At 39.9% G+C, this 27,373-nt stretch overlaps 1 protein-coding gene across 2 annotated transcripts in view; it reads left to right on the top strand.

The window, feature by feature from the left end:
- The window catches only part of OPHN1 (oligophrenin 1), a 556,237-nt gene extending 529,585 nt beyond the window's left edge, over window positions 1-26,652 (top strand). For both annotated transcript variants that reach the window (XM_047764388.1, XM_047764386.1), the window contains 4 exons: window positions 18,421-18,586; window positions 19,678-19,728; window positions 24,346-24,387; window positions 25,637-26,652. In XM_047764388.1, coding sequence (XP_047620344.1) covers window positions 18,421-18,586; window positions 19,678-19,728; window positions 24,346-24,379 — 251 coding nt within the window. In that variant the 3' untranslated portion in view covers window positions 24,380-24,387; window positions 25,637-26,652. The remainder of the gene's footprint in view (window positions 1-18,420; window positions 18,587-19,677; window positions 19,729-24,345; window positions 24,388-25,636) is intronic.
- The last annotated feature ends 721 nt before the right edge of the window (window positions 26,653-27,373 follow it).

Below are 27,373 nucleotides of genomic sequence, written 5' to 3'. Positions count from 1 at the left end.
GTCAAATTTGTTGGCATATAATTGTTCATAGTATTCCCTTACAGTTTTTTGTATTTCTCTAGTATCTGTTGTGATTTCTCCTTTTTCATTTTTTATTTTTATTATTTGGGTGTTTTCTTTGTGCTAATTGGTGAGTCTGTGTAGAGATTTGTCAATTTTGTTTCCCTTTTCAAAGAACCAGCTTTTGGTTTTATTGATTTTTTTCTATTGTGGTTTTTTTCCATTGAGGCTCTAGAATCATTTTTATATACATTTTTTATTCCAATACATTATTAATTTTTTCTGCTGTACATATTGAATATATATTTTATTGATTTCCTCTCTGATCATTATGATTTTTTCCTTCTGCTGACATTAAATTTTGCTTGTTATTCCTTTTCTAATTCATTTAGGTGGTGGTTTAAGTTTCTGATTTGAGATTTTTCTTCTGTTTTAAGGAAGGCCTGTATCACTATGAATTTCCCTCTAAGCACTGCTTTTGCGGCATCCCATAGATTTTGAATGGTTGTGTCTTCATTATCATTCATCTTGAGGTATTTTTTAAATTTCCTTCTTGATTTCCTTGATCCATTGTTTTTTTTAGTACCATATTGTTCAGTCTCCATGTAGTTAGTTTTTTCTTCTTTTCCTGTGGTTGGTTTCTAGCTTCATGCCACTGTGATCAGAGAAGATACTTGAAATAATTTCTATACTCTTAAACTGGTTGAGGCTAGCTTTGTGTCCCAGTATGTGATCAATCCTTGAGAATGTTCCAGGTGCACTTGAGAAGAATGTATATTCTGATTTTTTGGATGCAATGTCCTGAAAATGTCAATGAAGTCTAACTTTTTATTCTGTCATTTAGGATCTCTGTTGTCTTATTGACTTTCTGTCTAGAGGATCTCAGTCCATTGCTGTGAGTGGGGTGTTAAATTCTCCTAGTGTTATTTTATTCCCATCAATTTCCCTTTTTATGTCTGTTATTATTTGTTGTATGTATCTTGGTGCTCCTATATTAGAGGCATATATGTTGATGATTGTAATATCCTCTTCTTGGATGGATCCTTTTACTATTAAATAGTGTCCTTCTTTGTCTTTCTTTATGGCCTTCGTTTTAAAGTCTATTTTGTTTGTTAGATAATTCTGCCTTTAGAATCCTCTCTTTATCATTGACTTTTGCAATTTTTATTGTAATACATCTTGTTGTGGGCCGATTTGGGTTCAACTTGTTTGGGGCCTTCTATGCTTCCTGTATCTTGATATCACTTTCTTTTAGATTTGGAATGTTTTCAGCCATAATTTCTCCAAATATAACTTCAATCCCCTTTTCTTTTTCTTCTCCTTCTTGTATTCCTAGTATGCATAGATTGGCCCACTTTATATTATCCCATAGATCTCTTATATTGCTTTCGTTTTTTTCATTTGGTTTTCTTTCTGCAGTCCTAATTGGGTGATTTCCATTATTCTATTGTCCAAGTCACTGATCTGTTCCTCTGCATTATTCATTCTGCTCTTCAGTGCCTATAGCTCAGTTTGTGTCTCTTCAAATGAATTTCTAATATTTTCATGTTCCTCCTTACATTATATAGTTCCTTTCTAAAGTAATCTGCATTATTGTTCATATCCACTTTTAATTCCTTGATATTCATCCTTAATTCCTTCAGTATATTCATTATCTCCCTTTTGAACTCAGTGTCTGTCAGACTTCAGAGGTTTGTTTCATTGTTTGCTGCTTCATGTAATTTCTCCTGTTCTTTTAACTGGGAATGGTTCCTGAGCTTCTTTATCTTGCTTATGTTTTTATTTTTCTGTGAGTATAAGGAATCCAAACTGTAGTTTTGGAGGGCTATTTCTATGCAAGAGCAACCCTTTGTATTTTGTGGGGGGTTACTATTTATTTTTGGTTTGGGAGTTTGGATATTTTCTGTCTCTTTCTTTGGTGTGAGAAGGCTGTTATCTCCAGGGTGCTGAGTGTGTTTGCAGGGAGAAGGAGGCAATGAGTAGGGCTAGTAGTCAGTGCTTATTTGCTAGGCTCTCAACACCAGCAAGGACATGCAGGAAGATGGCACAGGCTACTCCTAGTTGCAGGGCCCTTGGAAGTGGTAATGAGCCTTAGGCAGATTTACAGGGTGCCCAGAGTATTTGACAGTGGCAGCAGCAGGGTATGTGAGTTCCCGGGGAAGTGAGAGCAACAACAGGTAGTGTTCAATTGCAGTCCCTCCTCTGAGGTTATTCAGGCCACAAGTATTGCCTCTTCAGGGACACCTAGTGGTAGTGGGCCATGCCCACCTCTGGAGTCAGTGATAACTACAGTGGTTTGCCCCCGCCAGTTGTAGACCATAAAAGAAGCACCCCCTCCTGCTTAGCCCACACAGGAGTTGCTGCACAGACTCCTCCTAGTTGCAGAATCCTGGGAAGAGACAGTGATCAAGTGTGTGGGTGCTCCTTGGAGTGTCTGGCAGTGGTAGTAGCAGGGTGGGTATGCTCCCAGGAGAGTGAGAGCAGCAACAGGTGGTGTTCAGTCACAATGCCCTCTTCTGTGTTGCCCTCTGAGGTGATTGGGGCTGCAAGTGCTGTCTGTTTAGGGATCCCTAGAGGTGGCGGTCCACACCCACCTCTGGAGTCAGTGATAACTGCAGTGGTTCTCCCCTGCCACCTGTAGACCATGCCAGAAGCACCCCATCCTGCTTGGCCCACACAAGAAGTGCTGCACAGGCTGTTCCTATTTGCATGGTCCTGGGATGTGACAGTGTTCAAGCTTGTCAATGCTTGAGCACTCAGCAGTGGTAGCAATAGGGCTGGTGTGCTCCCAGGCCTTCAAGAGCAACAACAGGTAGTGTTTGGTCACAATGCCCTCCTCTGTATTGCCCTCTGAGGTGATTGGGGCCACAAGTGGTGCCTGTTCACAGACCCCTAGTGGTGGCAGGCCACGCCCACCTCTGGAGTCAGAGATAACTGCTGTGGTTTGTCCCCACCACCTGTAAACCGTGCAAGAAGCACCACATCCTACTTAGGCCCCACAGAAGGTGCTGCTGAGGCTGCTCCTAGTTGTAGATTCCTGGTAAGGGACAGTGATCTAGCATCTGGGCACTGCCCAGAATGTTTGGCTGTGTCAGCAGCAGCATGGGTGTGCTCTCAAGGGAGCGAGAGCAACAACAGGTGGCAGTCACAATGCCCTCCTCTGTGGTGCACTCTGAGGTGATTGAGGCCACAAGTGGTGCCTGTTCAGGGACCCCCTAGTGATGGAGGGCCATACCCACTTCTGGAGTAAGAGATAATTGCTGTGGTTTGCCCCCGCTACTTGTAGACCATTGGAAGAAGCACCCCATCCCGCTTAGCACACACAAGAGGTGCTGCACCACCTGCTCCTAGTTGCAGGGTCTTGGGAAGGGACAGTGATCAAGCGTTTGGTTGCTGCTCAGATTGTGGCAATGGCAGCAGCAGGGCGAGTGTGTTCCCATAGGAGTGAGAGCAACAACTGTTGGTGCTCAGTTGCAGTGCCCTGTTTTTTTTTTTTTTTTTTTTGCGACCCCTGAGGTGACTGGGGCTGCAGGTCGACCCTACTTACAGGCCCACAGTGGTGGAAGTCCACGCCTCTTTGGCCTCTGAGACGACCGCCTTGATCCATCCCTGGTGTCTGTAGATCACTCAAGAAGTACCACATCGCACTTCTTAGACACCCACTGCCCTTAGCTCACAGAAGAGGTACCCAGCCACCCATAAATTGCACAAGAAGTGCCTGGTCTCCAGTAGCCCAAGGTAGTGGCTTCTCACCACCTGTAGCCTGTGCCAGAGGCACCCTGCCCTCTGATAGCCCATGGGTGCACAGGGAGATTCCTATGGCAGTCCACCCCTCTTCATCTCACCCTCCCCAACAATGGTGCCTTGCTTCTGTGGGCCCAACCTCCTCCTGGGTTCCCTCTGCCACAATGTTCCACTCCCCAGCCCATAGCACGCCTCTCCCGTGCCTGTGGCACACCAATCCTTAGGCACTCAGGATGTCCCCACAGACAACACTAGTCCTCTCCCTAGAATAGACCTCTGGAGCTTGAATCTCAGCACCTAGCCCCTGCCCAATTGTCTCAGGCTGTGGTGTCTGGGGAGGTAGTGCAGATGATCTGTCCAGGTCTCACTCTGCTTTGCCCTCCTCAGTCCAGCTGCTGCACTTTTCTCAGCAACTTTGAAATCCCTCGATCTTGGCTGATTTCCCTGTCTGTTAGGTGGCTTCCCAGAATGCGGGTTCCTTTTCTCATTCACAGCTCCCTCTCAGGAATGCTAGTTCCATCCTTATTATTTTTCTCTCTTTTTTTTTATTTTGTTCTACTCATTTATGTCAAGAGTTTCTTACCCTTTTGGGAGGTTTAAGTTCTTCTGCCAGTGTTCAGTAGAAATCCTGTGCAAATCATTTTACAGGTAGATTTTTTTTTTGATGTGTTTGTGAGAGAAGGTGAGTGCAACATCTTACTCCTCCACCATCTTGCCCCCCACCACATCTTCTTAATCCATTCATCTGTTGATGAACATTTAGATTGTTTCCATCTTGGCTATTGTGAATAGTGCTGCAATGAACACAGGGGTGCCTATATCTTTTTCAATGAAAGTTTTCTCTGGATATAGACCCAGGAGTGGGATTGCTGTGTCATATGGAAGTTCTATATTTTGTTTTCTGAGGTACCTCCATACTTTTTTCTATGCACATATATTTTTGAATTAGTGTTTTCATTTTCTTTGTATAAAAACCAAAAAATGGTGGTTCTATCCTTAATTTTTTGAGGAATTTCCATACTGTTTTTGATAGTGGCTGCACCAATTTACATTCCCACCAACAGTGTATGATGGTTCCCTTTTCTCCACATCCTCTCCAATATTTGCTATTTCTTGCCTTTTATAAAATACTTATTTTAGTGGGCATGATATGATATCTCATTGGGCTTTTGATTTCCATTTCCCATAATTAAACAGGGGACTATATCCAATTTTGTGATATAGACCATGAAAGAAGATACTATAAGAAAAGGACTATATGTGTGTGTGTGTGTGTGTGTGTGTGTGTGTGTGTGTGTGTGTGTGTAACCAGGTCACTTTGCTCTATAGCACAAATTGCCACAATATTGTAAATCAACTATAATAAAAAATATATAAAAATAAAAAATAATAAAATTTAAAATAAAACCCTTGGAGAACAAATTAGTTTCTACTATAAAAAATAATTTCAAAAACCTTATAGTGTGCCTGTTGGCCTTTTGTATGTCTTCTTTGGAAAAGTGTCCATACAGCTCATCTTACCATTTTAAATTAGGTTGTTTAGAGATTTTTTGTTGGTGAGTTGCATAAGTATTTTTATTTCTTTTTATTTTTAAGATTTTTTCTATTATAGTTGATTTACAGTGCTCTGTCAATTTCTGTTGTACAACAAAGTGACCCAGTCACACACACACACACACACACACACACACACACACACACATATACATATTCTTTTTTCTCACATTATCCTCCATCATTTTCATCACAAGTGACTAGATATAGTTCACTGTGCTTTACAGCAGGATCTCATTGCTTATCAATTCCAAATGCAATAGTTTGCATCTACTAACCACAAACTCCCAGTCCATCCCACTCCCTCTCCCTTCCTCTCCCCCTTGGCAACCACAAGTCTCTTCTCCAAGTCCATGAGTTTGTTTTCTGAAGATAGGTTCATTTGTGTTGTGTATTAGATTCCAGATATAAGTGATATCATGTGGTATTTGTCTTTCTCTTTCTGACTTACTTCACTTAGTATGAGAGTCTCTAGTTCCATCCACGTTGCTGCAGATGGCGTTATTTTGTTCTTTTTTATGGATGAGTAGTATTCCATTGTGTGTATGTACTACATCTTCTTAATCCATTGAACATTTAGATTGTTTCCATGTCTTGGCTATTGTGAATAGTGCTGCAGTGAACATAGGGGTGCATGTATTTTTTCAATGAAAGTTTTATCTGGATATATGCCCAGGAGTGAGATTGCTGGATCAACAGACATATAGACCAATGGAACAGAATAGAGAACCCAGTAGCAAACCCAGACACCTATGGTCAATTAATATCAACAAAGCAGGCAAGAATATAAAATGGGAAAAAGAAAGTCTTTTCAGCAAGTGTTGCTGGGAAAACCAAGCAGCTGTATGTAAATCAATAAAACTTGAACACATCCACAGCCCATGCACAAAAATAAAGTCAAAATTGCTTAAAGACTTAAACATAAGACAAGATGCTGTAAACTCCTAGAACAGAACATAGGCAAAACATCCTCTGGCATCAACCATACAAATGTTTTCTTAGGGCAGTCTCCCAAGGCAACAGAAATAAAAGTGAAAATAAACCAATAGGACCTAATCAAACTTACAAGATTTTCTGGAGTTTCCATCATGGCATATCAGAAATGAATCTGACTAGGAACCATAAGGTTGTAGGTTCAATCCCTGACCTCGCTCAGTGGGTTAAGGATCTGGTGTTGCTGTGAGTTGTGGTGTAGGTCACAGATGTGGCTTGGATCTGGCATTGCTGTGGCTCTGGTGTAGGCTGGTGGCTACAGCTCTGATTCAACCCCTAGCCTGGGAAACTCCATATGCTGCAAGTACGGCCCTAAAAAGGACAAAAGACAAAAAAAACCCCACAAAACCCAAAAACTTACAAGCTTTTGCATAGCAAAGGAACCATGAAAAAAAAGCAAAAATACAACCTATAGAATGCGAGAAAATAGTTTCAAATGATGCAACCAACAAGGGCTTAATCTCTAAAATATACAAACAACTTACACAACTCAACAGCAAAAGAAAAAAACAACCTAATTGAAAAATGGCAGAAGACCTGAATAAAAATTTCTCCAAAGAAGATATACAGATGGCCAACAGGCACATGAAAAATGCTCAACATCATTAATTATTAGAGAAATGCAAATCAAAACTACAATGAGGTGCCACCTCACACTGGTCAGACGGCCATCTTTAACAAGTCAACAAATAACAAATGCATAAATTTTTAAATATTTTTGGTATTAACCCCTTATTGGAGATATGATTTGCAAATATCTTCTCCTATTTGGTAGGTTGTCTTTTCTTTTTTTGAAGGTTTCCTTTGTTATGCAGTAGCTTTTTAGTTTGATGTAATCCTATTTGCTCATTTTTGCTTTTGCTTCCCTTGCCTGAGGAGAATATACAGAAAAATATCACTAAGGTCAATGTCAAAAAGTATACTGTCTATGTTTTCTTCTATGAGTGTTAAAGCTTCAGACCTTACATTCAAGACTTGAATTCATTTTTAATTGATTTTGAAATATCTTTTGTGATAGTATAGCTTTCTTTCTTTCTATTTATCAATCTTTCTTTTCATATGGCTGTTCAATTTTCTCAGTACCATTTATTGAAGAAACTATCTTTCTACATTGTATGTTTCTTGCACCTTTGTCATAATTGTCCATGTATGTGTGCTTTTATTTCAAGGCTTTTACTTCTGTTTTATTGATATATCTGTCTGTTCTTCCACTAATACATATTGTTTGATTACAATAGCTTTGTAATATACTTTAAAATCAAGGAGTGTGATACCTCCAGCTTTGTTCTTTTATCATAGAATTGCTTTGGCTATTTGTTATCTTTTGTGGTTCCCTATGAATTTTTGATTTTTTTATTCTATTTCTGTGAAAGCTGCCTTTGGGTTTTGATAGGGATTGCACTGAACCTGTAGATTGCTATTGGTAATATGAACATTTTTAACAATGGTAATTCTTCCAGTCCATAAGCACTGAATAACTTAGCATTTATTTGTGTCTTCTTCCATTTATTTCAACAGTGTCTTGCAGTTTTCAGTGTACAGGTCTTTCATATCCATATTTAAATTTATTCCTAAGTATTTTGTTACTTTGTTGCAATTGTAAACGGGATCATCTTATTTTTTTTTCTTTCTGCTACTTCATAGTTAACACACAGAAACATCATGTTTTTTGTATGTTGATTTTGTCCACTTTAACTTGACTGTATTTGTTTATTATTTCTAATAGTTCTTTGATATAGTCTTTATGTGTATAGGATTTTCTATATATAAAATAATGTCATTTGCAAATAGTGACAGTTTTACTTCTTCTTTTCCAATTTAGATGCCTTTTATTTCTTTTCCTTTCCTAATTGTTCTGACTAGGACTCTCAATTTTATGTTGAATAAGAATGGTGAGAGTGGGCATCCTTGTCTTATTCCTGATCTTAGAGGGATAGCTTTCAGTTTTTAACCATTGACTATGATGTTTCCTGTAAGCTTGTCATGTATAACCTTTATTATGTTGAGGTATGTTCCTTCTACACCAGTTTTATTGAGAATTTTTATCACATGTGGTACTGAATCTTGTCAAGTGCCTTTTCTACATCTATTTAAATGATATGGTTTTCATCCTTCATTTGGTTAATGTGGTGTATTACATGATTGATTTGTACATATCAAACTATCCTTGTGTCCTTGGATTAAATCTCATTTGATTGTGACTGTGATGTATGATCCTTTTAATGCACTGTATTTGATTTGCTCATATTTTTTTGAGGATTTTTGCATCCATGTTCATCAGAGATATTGGCCTGTGTGTGTGGTCCTTTTCTGGTTTTGGTGTCAGAGTAATAGTGGCCTTGTGAAATGAGTTGGGAAGTGTTCCCTCTTCTTTAATTTTTTAGAAGAGTTTGAGAAGGATAGTATTAAATATTGTTTGAATTTTTGGTAGAATTCACCTGTGAAGCTGTCTGGTCCTGGACATTTGTTTGAGAGAGGTTTTTGTTTACTGTTTTAATCTCTTTACTACTGATCAGTCTATTCAGATTTTCCATTTCTTCATGTCTCAGTATTGGAAAGTTCTGATTCTAAGAATTATTCCATTTCTTCTATGTTGACCAATTTTTTGGCATATAGCTTTTCATAATATTTTCTTATTTGTATTTCTGTAGTAGCTGTTATTATTTCTGGTCTTTCATTTCTGATTTTACTTGTTAGATCCTTCTCTCTTTTATCCTTAGTGTCTAGCTAAAAGTTTGTTAATTTTGTTTATCTTTTCAAAAAACCAGCTCTTAATTTTGTTGACCTTGTAGATTGTCTTTTTGGCCTCTATTTCATGTATTTCCACTTTGATCTTTTTTTTGAAATTTTTTATTAGCATATAGTTGATTAACAGTGGTGTGTCAATTTCTACTGTGCAGCATAGTGACCCAGTCATATATATATATATATATATATATATATATACACACACACTATTTCTGGTCTTTACACCTCGCTGTTTTTATTTATACTAGAAAAGCGAGGCCAACAAGGATAAGTTGCCAAAGGTTCATGGGATCTGGGATCTAAGTCTTACCAAGTCTGGTAGGTGCCAAAGCCTCTGTTCCTTCCAGTAAGGCAAGACTATCACCTTACCTTTAAAAGCTTTGAATCTGTGAACTACTGTTTTCTCATTCTTATTTTACTGTTTAGTAGAAATAAGAACAAAGTGTAACAACTTCTGAAAAATGATGGACTTTTAAAATTACAAATTGTAAATTCAAGTTGTGACTGACTTATGCAAATTTAATTGGCTACTAGATGTGGAGACTCATGTTGGGATGTTGAGGCTAGTCCAGAGGGATTTGGAAGGATAGAAATCTGTGAAGCAAGATATGGCTTAGATCAGAATCTTGGATCCTTTAATTTAAAAAGTAAAGTATCTAGTTAGAGCTAGATAGTCTTCTAAAAATGTGCCTTATGTTTTATGTCATGTCTTATTCCAAACAAGATTTAAGACACTTCACAATATAGAAGAATATAAGTACTTAAAATAGTAAGAATAATTACTCTGTGCCTAGCCCCTTTCTAGGTGTTGAGGACATAAGAATAATAAGACATACAGGGTCCCTACCTTCTTTAGGCTTATATCAGAGCATAGCAAACTATAGCCTTAAATCATTAAAAAAATAAAATGAAAAATAATGGTCATGACACATGAAAATTATATGAAATTCAATTGCCCATGTGTATAAACAGAAACATGCTCTTATATTTACATATCTCCTAGAGCTGCTTTCATAATATAGGTTGTTGCATATAACAACCTCAATATGGGCTAATGACATTGTTTCAGAACACAATTCAGTAAAAGCCTTTCTATGGGGCTCTGATAAGATTTCTGCTAAGTAACTGACTGAATTCTCTTGATTGAAACTTGTGCATCTGTATAATTACAGTTCATTTAACTCCTTTGCACTTTGGTTTCCACATCTGTAAATGGATGAAACAGTTCCTCCTTCAGAATTGTTGCTATTTCTAGGGTTAAAAGAAATAACAAATAAAATATCTGCTGTATAACCAATATGCAAAATATGTTATTAATTCCCTCCCCTGCCCTCCCCTCACCGAGATTTGTTTCTTCTGGAAAGTAGCCAATTTAGGCCAGGCTTATATGTAGCTTCAAATTACAAGTCATACATTGACCTTCACATCAATCCTGGTAGAGAATTGGATAACTCAACTTTTATTCATCATAGTAAAGTTTGTCTTGCCGTTGCCAAGCCTAGGGCCAGTCAGATCATACCAGCTCAGGACACACAGTAACTTCACCCTATCAGTTCCACTTTCACCCTCTTCAGCTACAAAGTTAAATCCCAACAACATTCCATTCTTCCTCCTTCCTCCACATTTCTGCCTCAGGCCACTGGAGGCAGTTGCTCTGATCTAATCATTTCATTTAATATAAGTACTGATTTGACTGTCAAATATCAGTCAGACTACCTAAATCTGGGCCAAAACATTGACTGACTTTGCTTTCTGCCTTAGATAAGTTAGCAACAGATAAGTGTGATGCATGTTTTTTCAAAGACCCATGCCTCCAGCCTTAGCTACAGAAAGCAGAAATGGCCTTGGTGAAGGATTAGCCAAACTTCTAGTGTACTTGCCTTTTTGTACCTTATCCACCCCCACCTCCTCACTTCTTACTCCCTCCCTTCTTCCCCATTTTGGCTGCTGCTTCAGAACACACATCAATTAAGAAAAACCCAACAGCTCTGACACCGAACTATAACTGATAGTTGTTAGCCACAGGTACTAGCCCACAGCCTAAAATGGCATTGTCAGAGGAATGGAGCTATCATCTCAGCTGACCCACTATGCACCTTGTAGTCACTTCAGTTCAGCTCCTTGTTAGGAGTTTCACTTTCCATCCTGAGGGTCAGTGCCCACGTCTCATTGCCTTAGTGATACAGCTGTCCTATCCCCTGTCTTCGCCTCTTGCATCGATTCAACATTCGAACAGACTGGATGTCCTCCACATTTTTTCTAAGTAATTAAAAATATCAAAAACAGGTATATGTTATATTGCTTTGTTCCATGGCAGTCAACTTTATAATAAAATCAGTATTGTTTGCTGATGTAATTTTGTCAAGGGCTCTTTTCTGTTCTACACATGGAGCTGGAGACATCTCCTCTATGGCATCTAATCACTGTGATAGGCCTTGAGATAGGTTTACAGCTGATGTAGATACTGAGGCTCAGAGAAGTGAAACAAATAGCCCAGAGTTACCCACATTGTAAGTTGTGGAGATGGGGCTTGAAACCAGGCTCCCTGGGTAACACATTCTTCTTCTTTTTTTTTTTTCATCTTTTTGCCTTTTCTAGGCCCGCTCCTGTGGCATATGGAGGTTCCCAGGCCAGGGGTTGAATCGGAGCTGTAGCCCCCGGCCTATGCCAGAGCCACAGCAACGCGGGATCCGAGCCACGTCTGCAACCTACACCACAGCTCATGGCAATACCGGATCCTTAACCCACTGAGCAAGGCCAGGGACTGAACCCGCAACCTCATGGTTCCTAGTCAGATTCATTAACCACTGTGCCACAACGGGAACTCCAACACATTCTTATTTCTTAAGTAGCTTTAGCTAGCTTCCCCTTTTCTGTTTTCTAGGAAGCACTCACTTTAGAGGAGCAAAATTATACAAACCAAATTTTCTGCCTTCCTTTCATGTTACTGGCTCTTACCAGGCCTGGTTTTGGAGAGGGCATCTGTATAGCTTCTACAAAGGGACTTGGGCTTTCCTTTGGGAAATAGAGAGAAGGACAGCTACTTACATGTATTTGTTCATTTATTCATGCACAGTGAGTGCTATGTAGTGAGAGAAATAAAGATGAAAGGCCATGGTCCTTGCCCTCTAAAGGTTCATGGTGAGGCTGGCATGTAAGCAACTATTCCCAGTCCAGTGTGATTTATGTTCTAGTGAGAATAAGAATAAATTTCAGTAGGAACATAGGGTAAAGAGTCTTTCACTATGTCGGAGGTTTTGAGATAATAGTGGAGAATACTTCCACACTGGGACCCTATGATATATAGGCTTGGGAGCCTCTGTCTTTACTAGAAAGGAAGGACTAAATTCTGGTAGTATACTCTTAGGCTTGAATAAAGGGTGTTTGTAAGGCCCTTCTTAGCCACAGGGTCATCAGTTCTCCACCAGGGTGACTAATGCTATGAGTGGTATTTGCATTTGCTCTAAAAGTATTAGGCACAGACTTGATCCTGTAGTAATGAGCTGTGCTGGCCAATATCCACATTTTCTTGTTTGGACTCATGCTTTTAATAATCTATTGTGTTCGGTTTTCATTCTTTGCCTTTCCTAGAGCCTAACTCCCAGTTGATCCACAAGGGCAATTAGTGGCTAAAGGAGAAGAGAGGTTTTAAGCTTATCATGGGGGAGTACAAGAGAAAGAAATAGATTCTAGTAGATAAAGAGAATCTACAAGAGGAATATCTCCCCTTACTCTGTTCCCTCAGGTAGGGTGTAGATGGATATAAAGAAAGGTAAAAGAATGGCTTAAGGTTGAAGACTGATGGTCATCAAGTCCTAAGAAATCTGCAAATGTTATGTGTTTGATAGAGAACCAAGAGTAGGGGTGGGAAACAGATTGAACTGGAGAAAGAGGTCAAACTTACAGTAAAAGTCAGGTTGTGGATCAAAGTTAAAAAGAAATTAAAAGTAAGTACAATTTGATAGAAAGACCATAGGCTCAAAAGGCTTACTGGAGTCTCAGATGTGACTTAGGTTTCAGAGTCTCCCAGATATGAGTTTGAATCCTGGATCTGCCTCATCCTAGTTGTGAGAACTTGGGCAAGTCACAACTTCTCTAAACCTTAGTTTTCTAATTTGTAAAATGAAGATATTTGTTGTCCATAAGATTGCTGTAACAATGAAATGAGTTATTTATATACTTGGCACATAATGAGTAAAATGTAGCAGTTGTTTTGCTTTTATAGGAGGCTGATTACTAACTGCACGATTTTAGTTAGGTAAATTTCATTTCTTTGAACCAGTATTCTCAACTGTAAGTGGGGACAATGCTTATATTGCAGGCAAGTTTTTTGCAAGGATTAAAAAGATTAGGTATACAGGGCATCTGATCATATAATAGAAGTTCTAAAAATGATAGTGCTACTGGTTGGGTAACACCTCTCAGGAAATGGCAGGCATGGAAGGTGATAGATGTTTACTCTTCTATTTTCTAGATAGATCCTGAGAGAATCCTCAAGCTTAAAATGTAGATGTCATAAAAGAACTCAGAGCTACTCTTTCCACCATCAACCTATTTCTGACCATGCCATACATTCAGAAAGAGGAGGGTCATTGATACAGGGAAGGGACAAGGAAGGATTTTTAGCCATCCCTTGAAATCCATCTCAAGACCTATTCCCTCCAGGAAGCTTTTTGACAGTTCTGCCCCAGGGAACTCTCCCTTTCCTCACTTATTTAGGCACCTAAGTTTTACCCTCTAATGTGAATGCTGGCTTATAGTATTCATTCTTATTTCCCATAAGTATGACTTTAATCTTCAACTCAGTTTTCAGCCCCTGGATAGAAAAGTCCATGTTAAATCCTTTTGACCAATGTCAAACGTGTGCATCTCTTATGATAGCATAAGGCTGAGCAGAAAAGCCCTCAAGAAACACTCAGTATATTGAACACCTTTCAATTTAGGTTTTATAATAGCCCTGAAACTTGTGCGTGTCACAGATGGCACAAATGGAGATTTCAAAAAGCAAAGCTTTTTCTGTTGTCCTCCTAATGGCCTAAACTACATTTTTCTTTCCTCAAGGAATATTTATTGAATACTACTTACATGCAAAGCAATTTCCTTGGGCCCATGATGAATACAGAGATGAATCCCACCTGGATTTTGCTCTCAGGTTGCTCCATTCTAATACATGAGATAGAACCACCAAAACAGAGAGCCCTGATTCAAAATGCAAAGTGATTAGTGTTTTAAGAGTCAGAGAAAGGAATTTGGGGCATATTAGGCTTCCAGTAGATATAGATGAGTTATGATGGATGATGCAAATTTGGGCATATAAGAGTAGTGTAAAGGGCATCTGGGAAACTGATGATTAATTGCAAGATATGTACCTAGAACAAGAAATAATACTGTTTGTGTGGACTATAGTATATATGAAAAAGAATGGTAGAAAGTTAGATCAGAAAGATCAGTTGAAGCCAGGTGGAAGAAGGTAGTGAATTCCAAGTTAAAAAATGTTTGAGTTTATTCTGCAAGGGCCAGGAGCGGCAGGGCGGGGGGGGGGGGGGCTATGAAATCCATGTCTAACTGTTATCTGTCTATCTATCCATAAGGAGATTTTTTTTTAAAGCTGGTTAGGCACAGGATCAGAACTGGCTTCTAGAGTATTCCATGTGGCATTTAAAGTCAGCAAGGATAGATATAGATCTACAGATTTATATCATGGACCCATTGATCTGGAAAACAGCCGTGGTCCACATTGAACAGGTAAGGAATTGATCTGCTTAAGATCACAAAGGAAGTTTTAGTATGAAGACTGGAATCTGGGTCTCTTGATTCCCAGTTATTATTACTCTTCCATCTCTGCCTCCTCAGTTTGATTTTTGGCTTTCCTGTGGCAAAACAGAGGTGGGAGAAAACAACACTGGGGTCTTTCAACCAAGAAAAGCCCTTTGCTACTGATTCAAAGTTTGATTTATAATGAATCATCAAGTTGCACCTCCCAATAAAGAACCTAGGCAGATGAATGCTAATGACATTTGTTTTCCAAGGCCTTGGGTTGATATCTTTTTGGATATGGCTGCAACTTGGAAATGAGTGGGCCTCAAATTTCAGAGGGTGTCATCTGGTTTTCTCATCAAAGGAAATGATAGCCTTAGGATAGACAGCTTCGGGTAGAAATGTTTTCTGGCTCTGACTGTGGCATATGCTTCTTTTCCTGCACTCCTACAAGTGACCTGTAGAAATGGAACAGCATTGTCAGCTGTTATAATCTGATTTGCAACGTGCAAGCAGCATCATATAGCCTAGTGGTTCTCAATTCTGGCTATACATAGCATCACCTATAGAGCTTCCAAAAATACTCATACCCAGGTCCTACCCTAATCAATGAAACTAGGATCTCTGGGGATGGGTCCCCAGTACTTTGTAAATTCAATGTTCCCAATGTGTAGCCAGGGTTGAAAACCACTGGTACTTGGGAATACATGGGCTTTAAAAATAAAGTGGACCTGAATCTACTGCCAACTAACTATAAGGTTACCTCTCATCTCCATGTCTCTGTTTCCTCAACTGCAGAACAGGCATAATACTTTTTATCTTTCAGGGTTATGGCCAATGTTAAATGGGAGCATATGCATGTATACTAAGTATAGTATCATAGTACCTGGAAAAGAGTAGGTGTTCAATAAAAAAGGTAGTTAAATTTTTATCAGTTATTTTATTACCATTATTATTATAATTTATAACTTTTTACATTAATAATAACAAAAAATAGCAGACACTGGGAAGAACAGTGGTTGCAGAATCGGGAAATTGGGGGTTTTAGTCCTCATTATCCCACTTACAACCATGATTGTAAGTGAGTGAGTTCACCTTTCTGAACCTTAGTTTCCTTCTATATATAATAGAAAAGATAAAACCTATCTACTATTCTTTCCTCCCAAGCTTACTTGAACATCAAATATCTACCTAGAAGAGCGTTTTGAATTTTATAATGTCTTAGAGAAATCAGATTATTTTTATAATTTTAGTCATTTTTTAGCTGCAAATCTGTACCTGCTGCTAAAGGGGAAGGGCATGTCCAGAAATATAGATACCATCTGTATGAAGAAACTGAATTTCTATGCATATAAATGAATAGTATTTGGTTCATACTTCCAGTCACATTGTATTATCATCATCTTTTTTCATATCTATCTCCTTCACCAGAATGACTACCGGGAGGAATTAAAAAACCCACAGAGCAATAAATAAGTACTTCATGAGTATTTACATGAAATGGACATTACTTGTGCCTGCTGGAGTGTTCAGAAGAGTGAGATTTGAGCCAGTGTTTAGGGATGGTTACAATACAGATGAGACATGAGAACAGGGGCCATATTGGGCAAGAAGCAGTATAAAATCTAACACTTCTTACCCTCGCTGTATGCCAGGTACTGCCTATCAGTAATCTAATTCAGTCCTGGAGCCACCTTGTGAAAAGGTATTTTTTGTAAACTTTATTTAAGGTGTTTTAAGCAATCAAGAAATGTATTAATTTCCATTACAAGAGGCACAGAGGAAGATTGATTCTTCAGCTAGTCAGATCATCAGTAGATCATCAAGCACACAGTTCTCTCCACTTTTTCATACCCTACCATTCTTTTTATTTTATTTTATTTTATTTTTATTTTTAGGGCAGCCCCTGTGGTGTATGGAAGTTCCCATGCTAGGGGTCAAATCGGAGCTGAAGCTGGTAGCCTGCGCCCCAGCCACAGCAATGCCAGATCTGAGCTTCATCCATGCCCTATTCCACAGCTTGCAGCATGGCCAGATCCTTAACCTACTGAGTGAGGCCAGGGATCAAACCTGCATCCTCGCAGGTACTAGTCGGGTTTTTAACCCACTGAGCCACAATGGGAACTCCAAGAAGAGGTTTTTATACTCATTTCCTAGATGAATTCCTTGATAGGTATACCTTGATAGAGTTGAAATAACTGTCCCAGGTACCACAGGTTGGAAGTAGTAGAAAAGCCAGGTCTATCCAACTCCATACAGTGTATTTTCTATACTGTACCACACTGTCTTATCTAGAAGTAAGAGTTAGGGCTTGCTCTGATAGGGCCAGTGAGGAGACAGTTCAGAGAAGAGCTGTTAGTTAAAGTCTAACATTAGTGCCTGGGATAATAATGTGGGACCAACTCATAGAGGGCCTTGAATTTATATTAAGGAATTTGACCTTTATCTTGTACATTTTATAGCCACTGGTAAAATCTTTAAGGAGAAGAAAAGCAATGTGGAAATATTTAAGGTAAATCTGCAGTGTTACATGGATCAAGGTTGACATTTTTTACATTTGCTTTAAAAAGTCTTGCAGATGAAAACTTGATAAATATCAAGATTTACTGACAAAAATTGAATGAATATCAGGATCCACTAACACCTTTGCCTAAGTGCACATGTGTCTATTTCCAGATGGTGTTCATTAGGCCATGAACACTTTTTGTAAACTTTTTTCACTTAATATGATTTTATTTGCATATATTTTTGACCTAGCCCAAATCCTTGTTATTTCATGCCTAATATGTATTGGTTAAATGCTTGTGAGAATTAAATTGTTTGCCTTATTAGCTTTTTTGGTTGGATCTGCCTTTTTGCTGTTAAGAGCATGTTTTCTTGCCAATTATTTTTCTTATTGTTTTTTTCTTTTGGGTTAATTTCTTTGGATCTATCCTCTAAACTGGATCAACTGGATTAATGAGCATGAACTGTATCATATATATGATTTTTCATTTCATCCACATTATTCCAGAGTTTTTGATGGCTGTCTAGATAGATAAGCTCAGTGTACAGTACCACCAGCAATGTGTGCATGCATCTGTTTCACCATACTCCTGCTGGAATGATTTTATTACAAAATTATGTGTATTTTGTAAAATGTAATATGAGTGATCTGAAAACTAGAGACATAATGGCAGAAAGGTGAATTAGCAGCCTACTACAATAGTCAAGGCCTAAGTGAAAAGTGCCTGAGTTTTGGTGACGATGAATATAACAAGTTCAAATTCATCATCAAATTCATCATCAAACACTGACTAACCACCTACTCTGTGTCAGGTACAGTACTAAACTTGTTAGTACCTAAGTAAATCCTCTCAGTGTCTCTGTAAGATAATGCATTATTGGTCTTAATTATAGTTGAGGAAAGTGAGACTGAGCAAATTGGTGTAATATAAATATGAAGTTCCAGAACAGAGGTTCAAACAGACTTTCTGGAAGGACAGTTGCTGGAAGAATTCTTTTCTAAATTCAGAGCTGTTAGTGACCAAAAAGAACCAGATCACTGCAATATTGGGTACCTGCTCAGGAGTAATGTTCCATTTGGCTCACTGTCCAAGTTCTTGTCATTGTTCTCTCTTCTAGGAGACTCTGACAGTTTCAGCAAAGTGCGGCCTCCAGGAGAAAAGCCAACCATCATCCGCCCCCCAGTGAGGCCTCCAGACCCTCCCTGCCGGGCAGCTACTCCTCAGAAACCGGAACCAAAGCCAGACATTGTGGCTGGCAATGCAGGGGAAATCCCTTCGTCCGTGTAAGTAGGGTTGTTTTTCAACTTTGACCTAAAGCCCACCTTAAGCCACTAGGATTGCTTTCAGGATCATCATTATGGTCATGAACGGTGTATGTTGCACAACCCTGAGGCATCATTCACTTCATAGTGTAGGGAGGGAACTGTTCCAGACCAGCCCTGTTTGGAGTGTTCTACTCAACCCTTAAGGCTAAGAGATTTTTTCCTGAAGGTGAAATGTTTTAACCTTAGTGCCTGATGAGACCCTTTTTTCTTAGTTGCCCTGATCTGTAGGGTGATAAGATTACTTGCTGTTTTCATGCTTCCTTGGCTCTGGAAATTTTTTTCTTGTTATTACTACTGGTTTTAAAAGTAATGTAATGAACAGATTTGTTTTACTTTGTGCTTTGAGTTTTTTTTTTTTTTTAAAGAAAGGGTATGATTTTTAAAATTCCAAAATGATTCAGATTCTCCAGAGAGCCTCTTGAAGGATAGGAAGAGGATATCCAGAGTTGATATCCAGCAGGCCTTCCTGAGGCTGGCCTGCAAGTCAAGGAACCAGGGATAGGGTAGCTAAGATGGGGCCATAGCAGCTCTCAGGGAACAGCCTTGATTGGCCACAAAACTAGCCTGGTTGGCTTCTCCTCAGCCAGTGCATGGGACCCCTCTCAATATTCTGCCTCCCGGTGTTCCTTTTTCTTGTGTCACTTGTTTTCTGTAATTGTAAAATTGGGTAAATAAGGAAACAAAGCCTTCACCATTTAGACTAATTAGCTAAGTATTTACAAAATGCCAAAAATTACACTCTGAAACCAAGAACTTGTTTCACTTATTTCTCCTAAGAATAGCCTGAATGGGCAACATAACTAGATCATGCTGTACCAAAGTGGTGGGGGCAGAGGTGTCAGCCATAGCCTCGGGGGTGCCTATGGTCTCCAAGCCATTTTACATTCTGATACTTGGAATTTTACTCAGACTCAGATTCTTTGCAAGCTAAGGCAGGGGATGGCATAGGTGGCCCATCTGTTTCATATTTTTGTGTCCTTTCCATTGGCCATTGGGTCCCAGAAGCATTCCAGAGCAACTCATGGGACTTGGTTGGCTTCTGTTTGCAGGGTGGCTTCCAGGACCAGGTTTTTTGAAACAGCATCCCGGAAAACAGGAAGGTAAGAGATATAGGTGACAGAAGAGAAATCAAATCACTTTTTTAGTAAATACATCATTGGAGTTCCCGTCATGGCACAGTGGAAACGAATCTAAGAACCATGAGGTTGTGGGTTCTTTCCCTGGCCTTGCTCAGTGGGTTAAGGATCCGGTGTTGCCGTGAGCTGTGGTGTAGGTCACAGACATGGCTTGGATCCTGCATTGCTGTGGCTGTGGCATAGGCCAGCAGCTGTAACTCCGATTTAACCCCCTGCCTGGGAAACTCTATATGCTACGAGTGCGGCCCTAAAATGCAAAAAAAAAAAAAAAGTATGAATAAATACATCATAATCATTGTATTTCCTTTCTTATATTCTCTTTTTCTGTTTCGCCGTAGCTCTGTCTCTGTCTCTTGGTCTGCATTTGTTCCCTTCTCTCCCCCAACTGTCTCCCTGTCTCTTACCTCGTGTCTCTGTATTGTACTCTATACCTGTGTGTCTCTCTGTCTTTGTCACTCTTGTCTATTTGTCCCTCTCGCATTGTTTCTTCCTCTGTCTCTGTAATTTTCAGTCTCTTTCTGTCTCTGTGTTTTTCTACTTATATCTCTGTTTCTGTCTTTGTCTTTTTGTCTCCCAATCCTTTTCACTCTTTTTCTGTCACTCTCTCCATGTCTCTTTCTTTGTCTACTTCTGTACCTGTTGTCTCTGCCTTTGTGATTTCATTTTTCCTTCTCTTTCTCTCTATCCTATCTCTGTCTCTCTCTTTCATGCACACGTGCACACACACACACACACACACACACACACACACACTACCCACATGCCAAATACTATTGCAATAACCTTGTGCTAATGTAGGTCTTACTTATTTTGTTAGTTTACATACTTAGAACCTATTATATTCTAAAAGTGCAGCTGAAAGGAATGTATAGAATGTAATACTCTAACACAAATAGCCTTAGAATAAACATAGCCCTCATTTCAGAGGTAAACATCATACTTAGATGTGTTTTTTCAAACTGGCTGCACATATAGCTCACTTAAAACTTTTGAGAGAAAGTAAAATGAACAGAGATTCCTGCCTCCACTCTAAACCCACTAAAACAAAATCTCTAGGAATAAGGCCTGGGGATTTGATTTTTTATTTTCTTCCCTTCCTTTCTTCTTTCCTTTTTTTTACTTAATTTGTTTTTAAAATTCCTCAAGTGCTGATATACACTTTCCAAGGCCTGTCATTTGGGACCCTTTAGACTAGAACACATTGAAAAAGATTGCTTAGCCTTCAGGGACTCTTTGTGAGTTCACTCAATGTTGCTCATCAGAGAGTTAGAAATTATGCTTCCTGATGGGTGGCAGCAGTATAACTCTTCCAGGTGGTCAGTTAAAAGCAGAACAATGTGCCCTTACCAGCACTGGAGCTGGGTTAGACTTGACATCATCTACTCAAAACTGTGGGGCCTGACTCACCAGGATATGATTCTAAACAGCAGGTCACCCAAGTTCTGCTTGGCAGTCAGCACAGGGAACCCTAGGCTGGGCCAACTTCTTCTTAGACAATAATTTACCATTTATTCTACCATAACAGATGAAAGTGAAATCCAAGCCTACTCCCCACCCCTGATTTCTCTTATTGGTAGAATGAAGATAAAGTTTTCACCTATGGCATTTTTAAAGCAAGGTTAATCCAATACCTACCTTGATAAAAAAAAGAAAAAGAATGAGAGAGAGAGAGAAAGAGAGAGCTTAATATTCTTAATAAAATATCCACCTATGAGCAGGACTACTTCTTACTTCCTGGTGGTCCTTCCTCCCTTCCTAGGATTACCATATGAAAAAAAAATGCTGTAGAAATGGAATGAACCAAACTAGAATTAACAAAATGAAATGGGCATATCTAAAGGAAAGCTTTTTAGAGGAAGTACTATCTAAGCTGGGGCTTGAAAGATGGGTAGAATACACTTAAAAATAAGAGATTGATCTCTAGCCTGGGGCAAAGAACCTGGGCATTGAGAAGGAATATGTACTAGGCCTGAACAAAATCCAATAGAATCTTTAAAGCAGCCTGACTTCTAATAGCCAAACCGGTGTTGAAAGCATGGAAAGATTTGTAACCACTGTCTGGGATTTGTCATTTAGTGCTCAGAGAAATCTTGGACCAATCACAACATAGGGGGCTTTAGTCAAAGCAAGCACTTAAGGCTGGAGACCCACCCTACCAATCCTATGACCAGGCCTCTGGAACCTAAATTTAATCCTGTATTTATCCCCAGATACTATCTTGGCAAGAGTGCAGGTAAGACCAAGATGGGTACATCAGTCCTCTGGTCTGTCATGAGCCACCTTCCTAGGTACTCACATGTTCCACCTGCTCAACATCTACAAAGGGAAGCTGTCTAAGTCTCGATTTTGTAACCACCACTTGCATCAGTGCATCTATGTGCTGGCTACTGGTCAAGATTTTTAGATTAGCCACAGTCAATCCCATCTCATTTCTAATGAAAAAAGATGATCTGTTTAACCTTTGCTCTGCCCCTTTTTGCTTCCCATTTGCTTCCTATCTATACATCTACTGAAACCTGATATTTGATTGGACTCACTTCTCATTCATCTCCCTTCCACAACCATTAAAAAATTAAAGGCTCGGGGAGTTCCCGTCGTGGCGCAGTGGTTAACGAATCCGACTAGGAACCATGAGGTTGCGGGTTCGGTCCCTGCCCTTGCTCAGTGGGTTAACGATCCGGCGTTGCCGTGAGCTGTGGTGTAGGTTGCAGACGCGGCTCGGATCCCGCATTGCTGTGGCTCTGGCGTAGCCCGGTGGCTACAGCTCCAATTCAACCCCTAGCCTGGGAACCTCCATATGCTGCGGGAGTGGCCCAAGAAATAGCAACAACAACAACAACAAAGACAAAAAAGACAAAAAAAAATTAAAGGCTCAAAATAAAATGAGAAGTGGATCATCAAGAATAGAAGGGAGGGGAAGACATTTCAGTGAGGAAGAACAGCTTATGCAAAGCAGTTTCACAAAGTGATTAGAATTCCACTTTGACTAGAATTGGGGGTGAGAAGAGGGAAACTTGGCATGAGGTGAGGCCAAGAAGATGGATTGGGGCTGGACTGTAAAGGCCTTATATTACATACTAAGGAGTTTGGTCTTTATTCTGTAGTCCATGGGGCCTCGTGGAACATTTTTAAGCATGAAAACACATATTCTAATCTTACTGAGTTAAAAAAAAATATCTGGTGGTAATGAGGAAGATAGGTGGGAAAGTAAAGCATGGAGGCAGGGAGAGCAATTAGCAGGATAATCATCCTGACAGGAGTTGATGAGGCCCTGACCGGTGGCATTGTTAGTAAGAATGGAATGGGGAGTTCCCGTCGTGGCGCAGTGGTTAACGAATCCGACTAGGAACCATGAGGTTGCGGGTTCAGTCCCTGCCCTTGCTCAGTGGGTTAATGATCCGGCGTTGCCGTAAGCTGTGGTGTAGGTTGCAGACGCGGCTCCGATCCCGCGTTGCTGTGGCTCTGGCGTAGGCCGGTGGCTACAGCTCCAATTTGACCCCTAGCCTGGGAACCTCCATATGCCGCAGGAGCGGCCCAAGAAATAGCAACAACAACAACAACAACAACAACAACAACAACAAAAAGAATGGAATGGAAGAACAGATTTGAGATAGACTCATTTAGACTCTGCTGACTTTTCAAACATGGAACATTAGAGAAGGATTAAAAGAGAAGTTTAACTTAGGCAGTTAGGTAGATGATACCAATAGTCATGGAGGAGCAGTTTACATGGGAAAGTGTCTCTGCTCAATTTGGACACAGTGTTTAGGAAGATTCTTTGGGACATCCAGATAGAGATGTTTAGTGGGTACCTACAACTTAGACTAGTAGGTGGGGCTCGACCTACATAGACTTAGGGGTAGAACTATTGAGTACAGCCACTGTACAAATTTATGGGGCTATTCACATATACTATCCACCCCCCTTGGGGGCCTCTCAGTATTTGATGGAAATTGAAATCATAAATGGGAATAGGATCACTCAGAGAGTAGGTATAAATAGACTTAAGAGAGAAGGGAAAAATAATGCTGAGCATATAGCCCTGGGACGAACTGGTGCCTAGGATTTTCTGTCCACACTATATGGAGCTTGATTGTCCAGGATGTCTCTTTCCTCCAACCATCCCCAGACAAAGCTATTTTAGGACTGATCTAAGTGCATCAAGAGGATGGGCAAGGCTGACTTGGTCTTCAAGGCAAAGGAAAATTCATATTTCATATGGGATTTGCCCTCCTTTTTTACCCTTTTCCTATTGGAGATAATCACAGAAGGTAGTCTTTGGTTTTGGGCCAGTATCTCTGGTCTCCACTTGCCTCCCATAGCGTAGCACTCAAAGGATTGTGCTGGCACTTGAAAAATGTCTTTGTGTCTGGAAGATTGGGCTCTCTTAATCTGCCAGGGAGGTTGCCTAACCTATAAGAATGGAGTGAGATGTTTTGAAACATCTTGATAGAATCACTTCCCTGTTTTTCACATGACCTAATTGGCATTGTCCTGGTAGTGTCACTTACCAACTTGCTTTGCTTTTTCAGTTTTGATTTCTACAGTCTTAGTGAAATGTGTTTCCTCCTTTACCCACAGTTCTCAAGGCAGACTTCCTGGAGATGAGAGTTGAGGCCTCAGGTATGTAGTATCCACTCCTGATTATAGAACCTTGTTACACAGAAGCCTTCTTTCTGAGATCTGAGTTTCTGAGGACTGGAATGTCATGTAGGTCCAGAGGGTGAGAATTCACCTCTATGTCTCAGTTCACTACCCTATAATTACATGACCCTTAAACTTACTGACTTTTAATTCTGAGGCCTTCTGTGTTTTTAAGTTTCATTTTTTCCTTTTTTTCTCCCTCAGCCAAACTTCAGTGTAGTTTTACAAATTGCCTATGAAATAAGTTCATTAGGAATCTTAGGCTGTGATATTTTAGACAATTACATTTCCTTCTCTGGGCCTCAGTTTCCCAATATGTAAAATGAAAAATTTGGAACCTTCTAACTCTGACATCCCTTGGGTCTATAAGAAGATCAGTAACTTCTCTTTTGATATTATAGCAAGTCCCAGGAATCTACTTTAGTATTTATAGAGGGACGTCATTCATTCATATCAAATCATTATTTCAGTCATACCAACCCTCCACCCTGAACCTTCATCCTTAGTTGTTTATATTTGTCTAATACAAAGAACTTTCACTTCCATTGTCTCATTTTGTCCATATCAATTGCCAGAAGTAGGGGAGACAATATGTGCTTTAACTCAACAAATAAAAGAACTGAGGTCCAGAGGGGATAAGTAACTTACTAAAGTCACCAGAGTCATAATGATCATGGAAATTTATTTCTTTACCTAGGAGTTCTGATTGACTATCAGACTGCTGGCATGTCATGAACCAATACACATATAAATTAGATCCAGGTATCTGGAGCAGAGCTTTTCATATACTCCTTAACCTTCCTTTTCTTCCTATCACTTCCTGTCACTCAGAACTCTATGGATAGATTAGCTTTTCCTTATCAGCTCTTATAAAGGTGAGTTTCCATGAAAGGAAGTTTGGAGTTATTGTAGGGCCATAAAGGCAGTGGCCATTCTGCAAGGGTGGTAATCTCAGAGTTATCAGGCTTCTGCATCCCCTCTAGACTTTTGGGGGATTAGAGTTAGGGCGAAAAGCACACAGTTTCAGGCCCTGATTATAGCACCATCTTAAATATGTTTCATGGGATCTGATGTACAAAGGCTTTGTCCTAGCCAGCCCCTATTCCTCAAAAGATTAGCTCTACCAATTTTAAGTTTAGCTACCTACCAAGGGAGGCCCTACTGTTCAGTGCCTGTTAAGTGCTTAACCAGTCCTAGCTAATTCCTTCCTCTCTTCTTTCCCTTTCAGGTTTTAAAAGCCTTGGCCTCAGGGGATCCTTTCCAGGTTCTAGAAGGGTCTTCTTCAAACCCTTGTGTGCTGAATCATTTTGTACTGAAGAGCAGATCTTTCCTGGCCCTGCACCTTCAGGCTCTGGGATGCTATAAAATAAGGGACATATGTCCTAGACACATGTTTATTTCTCCTTTATAGTCTGTCTTCATTCCCTCAGAAGGTCTATCTTGAGCTCCTGTAAGACTGTTAATGGCTGAACTCCCTCAAGCCAAACTGCAGAAAACAAGCTGTCCACTGACCCGAGTTGAAGAGAGGAGCTCAGTTTTCAACTCTTCCTGCCTCCTCAAAAGGCCATCTAGCTCCGAAAGATTTGGGGCTAAAAGTTACTTGACTTGGGGCCATTGTTTACCTTGGAAGTAGGGGAGTAGGAAGGAATGTTTGCTGAACATTGGAGAATCTTAACATGTCTCACTGATGATATGGACCCTGGTGCCAGGATGGAGCTCTGGCACTATAATATCTTGCCAAGAACATGTCTGCTCCTGTGGTGCCAGACAGAATGAGTGATGCCCCTACAACCCCTCCATATAGACTCTGGAGGTCATTTAGGACTAATCTGCAAAGCATGTTTTGTATGTTAAAGCCTAGGTCTGTTAGTTATTCTTCCTCCTGTTTTCTCCTGACAGCTTCATTTGCAAGCAATCAAGAAAGAAACAAATCTGAAAAACAGTTATTTTTAAAAAGGCAGACTGCGTTTGTGCTATAGGAGTTCCATTTTGGGGTCAAATGCTGGGAAATTGTTAAGATGGATTGAGGCCAGGCAGTTTTCACTGTTGTTCCATGTTTGCCTTCTGCTTATAAGCTCTTTTATATTCTGAAAGAAACAGTTCTTAACCCAATATCTATGGCTTCAGGAACTCCGAAATGGTATGCAGACTTCCACAACAATGTGCCTTTTCTGGAAAGATGGTCTGTAACATTCTAGTGAATTTCAGATTGGACCTGTGACACAATAAAGGTTAAGAACCATAGCCCTTGAGATAAAAGACTCTTTTTACAACCCATCAAGTACTTGATTAGAAAGGCCTTCAGAATTATTTAGTCTAAATGCCTAGTTTATCATTGGGTAACCTGAGGCAGGGCAAGGTAGCAGCCATGCTTAAACAAGATCCCACATCCCTGGGCTCCTTTTCAAGGTTCTTTCCATTATGTCATACCTATCTAGCAAGGGGCCTTATGTTTGGTGGCTTTAGTGGTCATCTTTTTGAGGGTTTGCATTTTACCCTCTTTTTTGAGCCACACATATTTGCCACCAAATGGGACTTCCAAACGTAAGCTCCTAGTCTTCTTCATTTGCTACTTCAATCATTAGAAATGAACCAAAACACAATTGGCTTAGCAAGTCAGAAATCTGAAGAGCAGACCTTTCTGATTCCTGTTTGCTGAAGAGAAGCTACTGGAGAAAGTGTCATTGTTTGTGTTTCCCTGCAGATTCCTTGGCTTTAGGGTAGGTTTTTAGATAGCCTGTCTTTAGGGTCTGTAATTATAATGTGGTCCAGTGTGAGAGAAAGGGCTTTATTATTTGGACTCTTCTAGCAAGGCTCCACTTGTTCACTGACTATATAGTACACTGACTATAGTACTGAGAAAGAAATAAGACATGGGGGAGGGGAGTGGTGAGAGAGGGAGAGGGATAGGAAGAGGGACATGGATGAAGGGGAAGAGAGAAGAAATACACACATGCCCAAACCA

Source organism: Phacochoerus africanus, chromosome X (assembly GCF_016906955.1).
Source record: "Phacochoerus africanus isolate WHEZ1 chromosome X, ROS_Pafr_v1, whole genome shotgun sequence".
Classification (NCBI taxonomy): Eukaryota; Metazoa; Chordata; class Mammalia; order Artiodactyla; family Suidae; genus Phacochoerus; species Phacochoerus africanus.
This window is presented reverse-complemented; position numbering and strand designations above follow the sequence as displayed.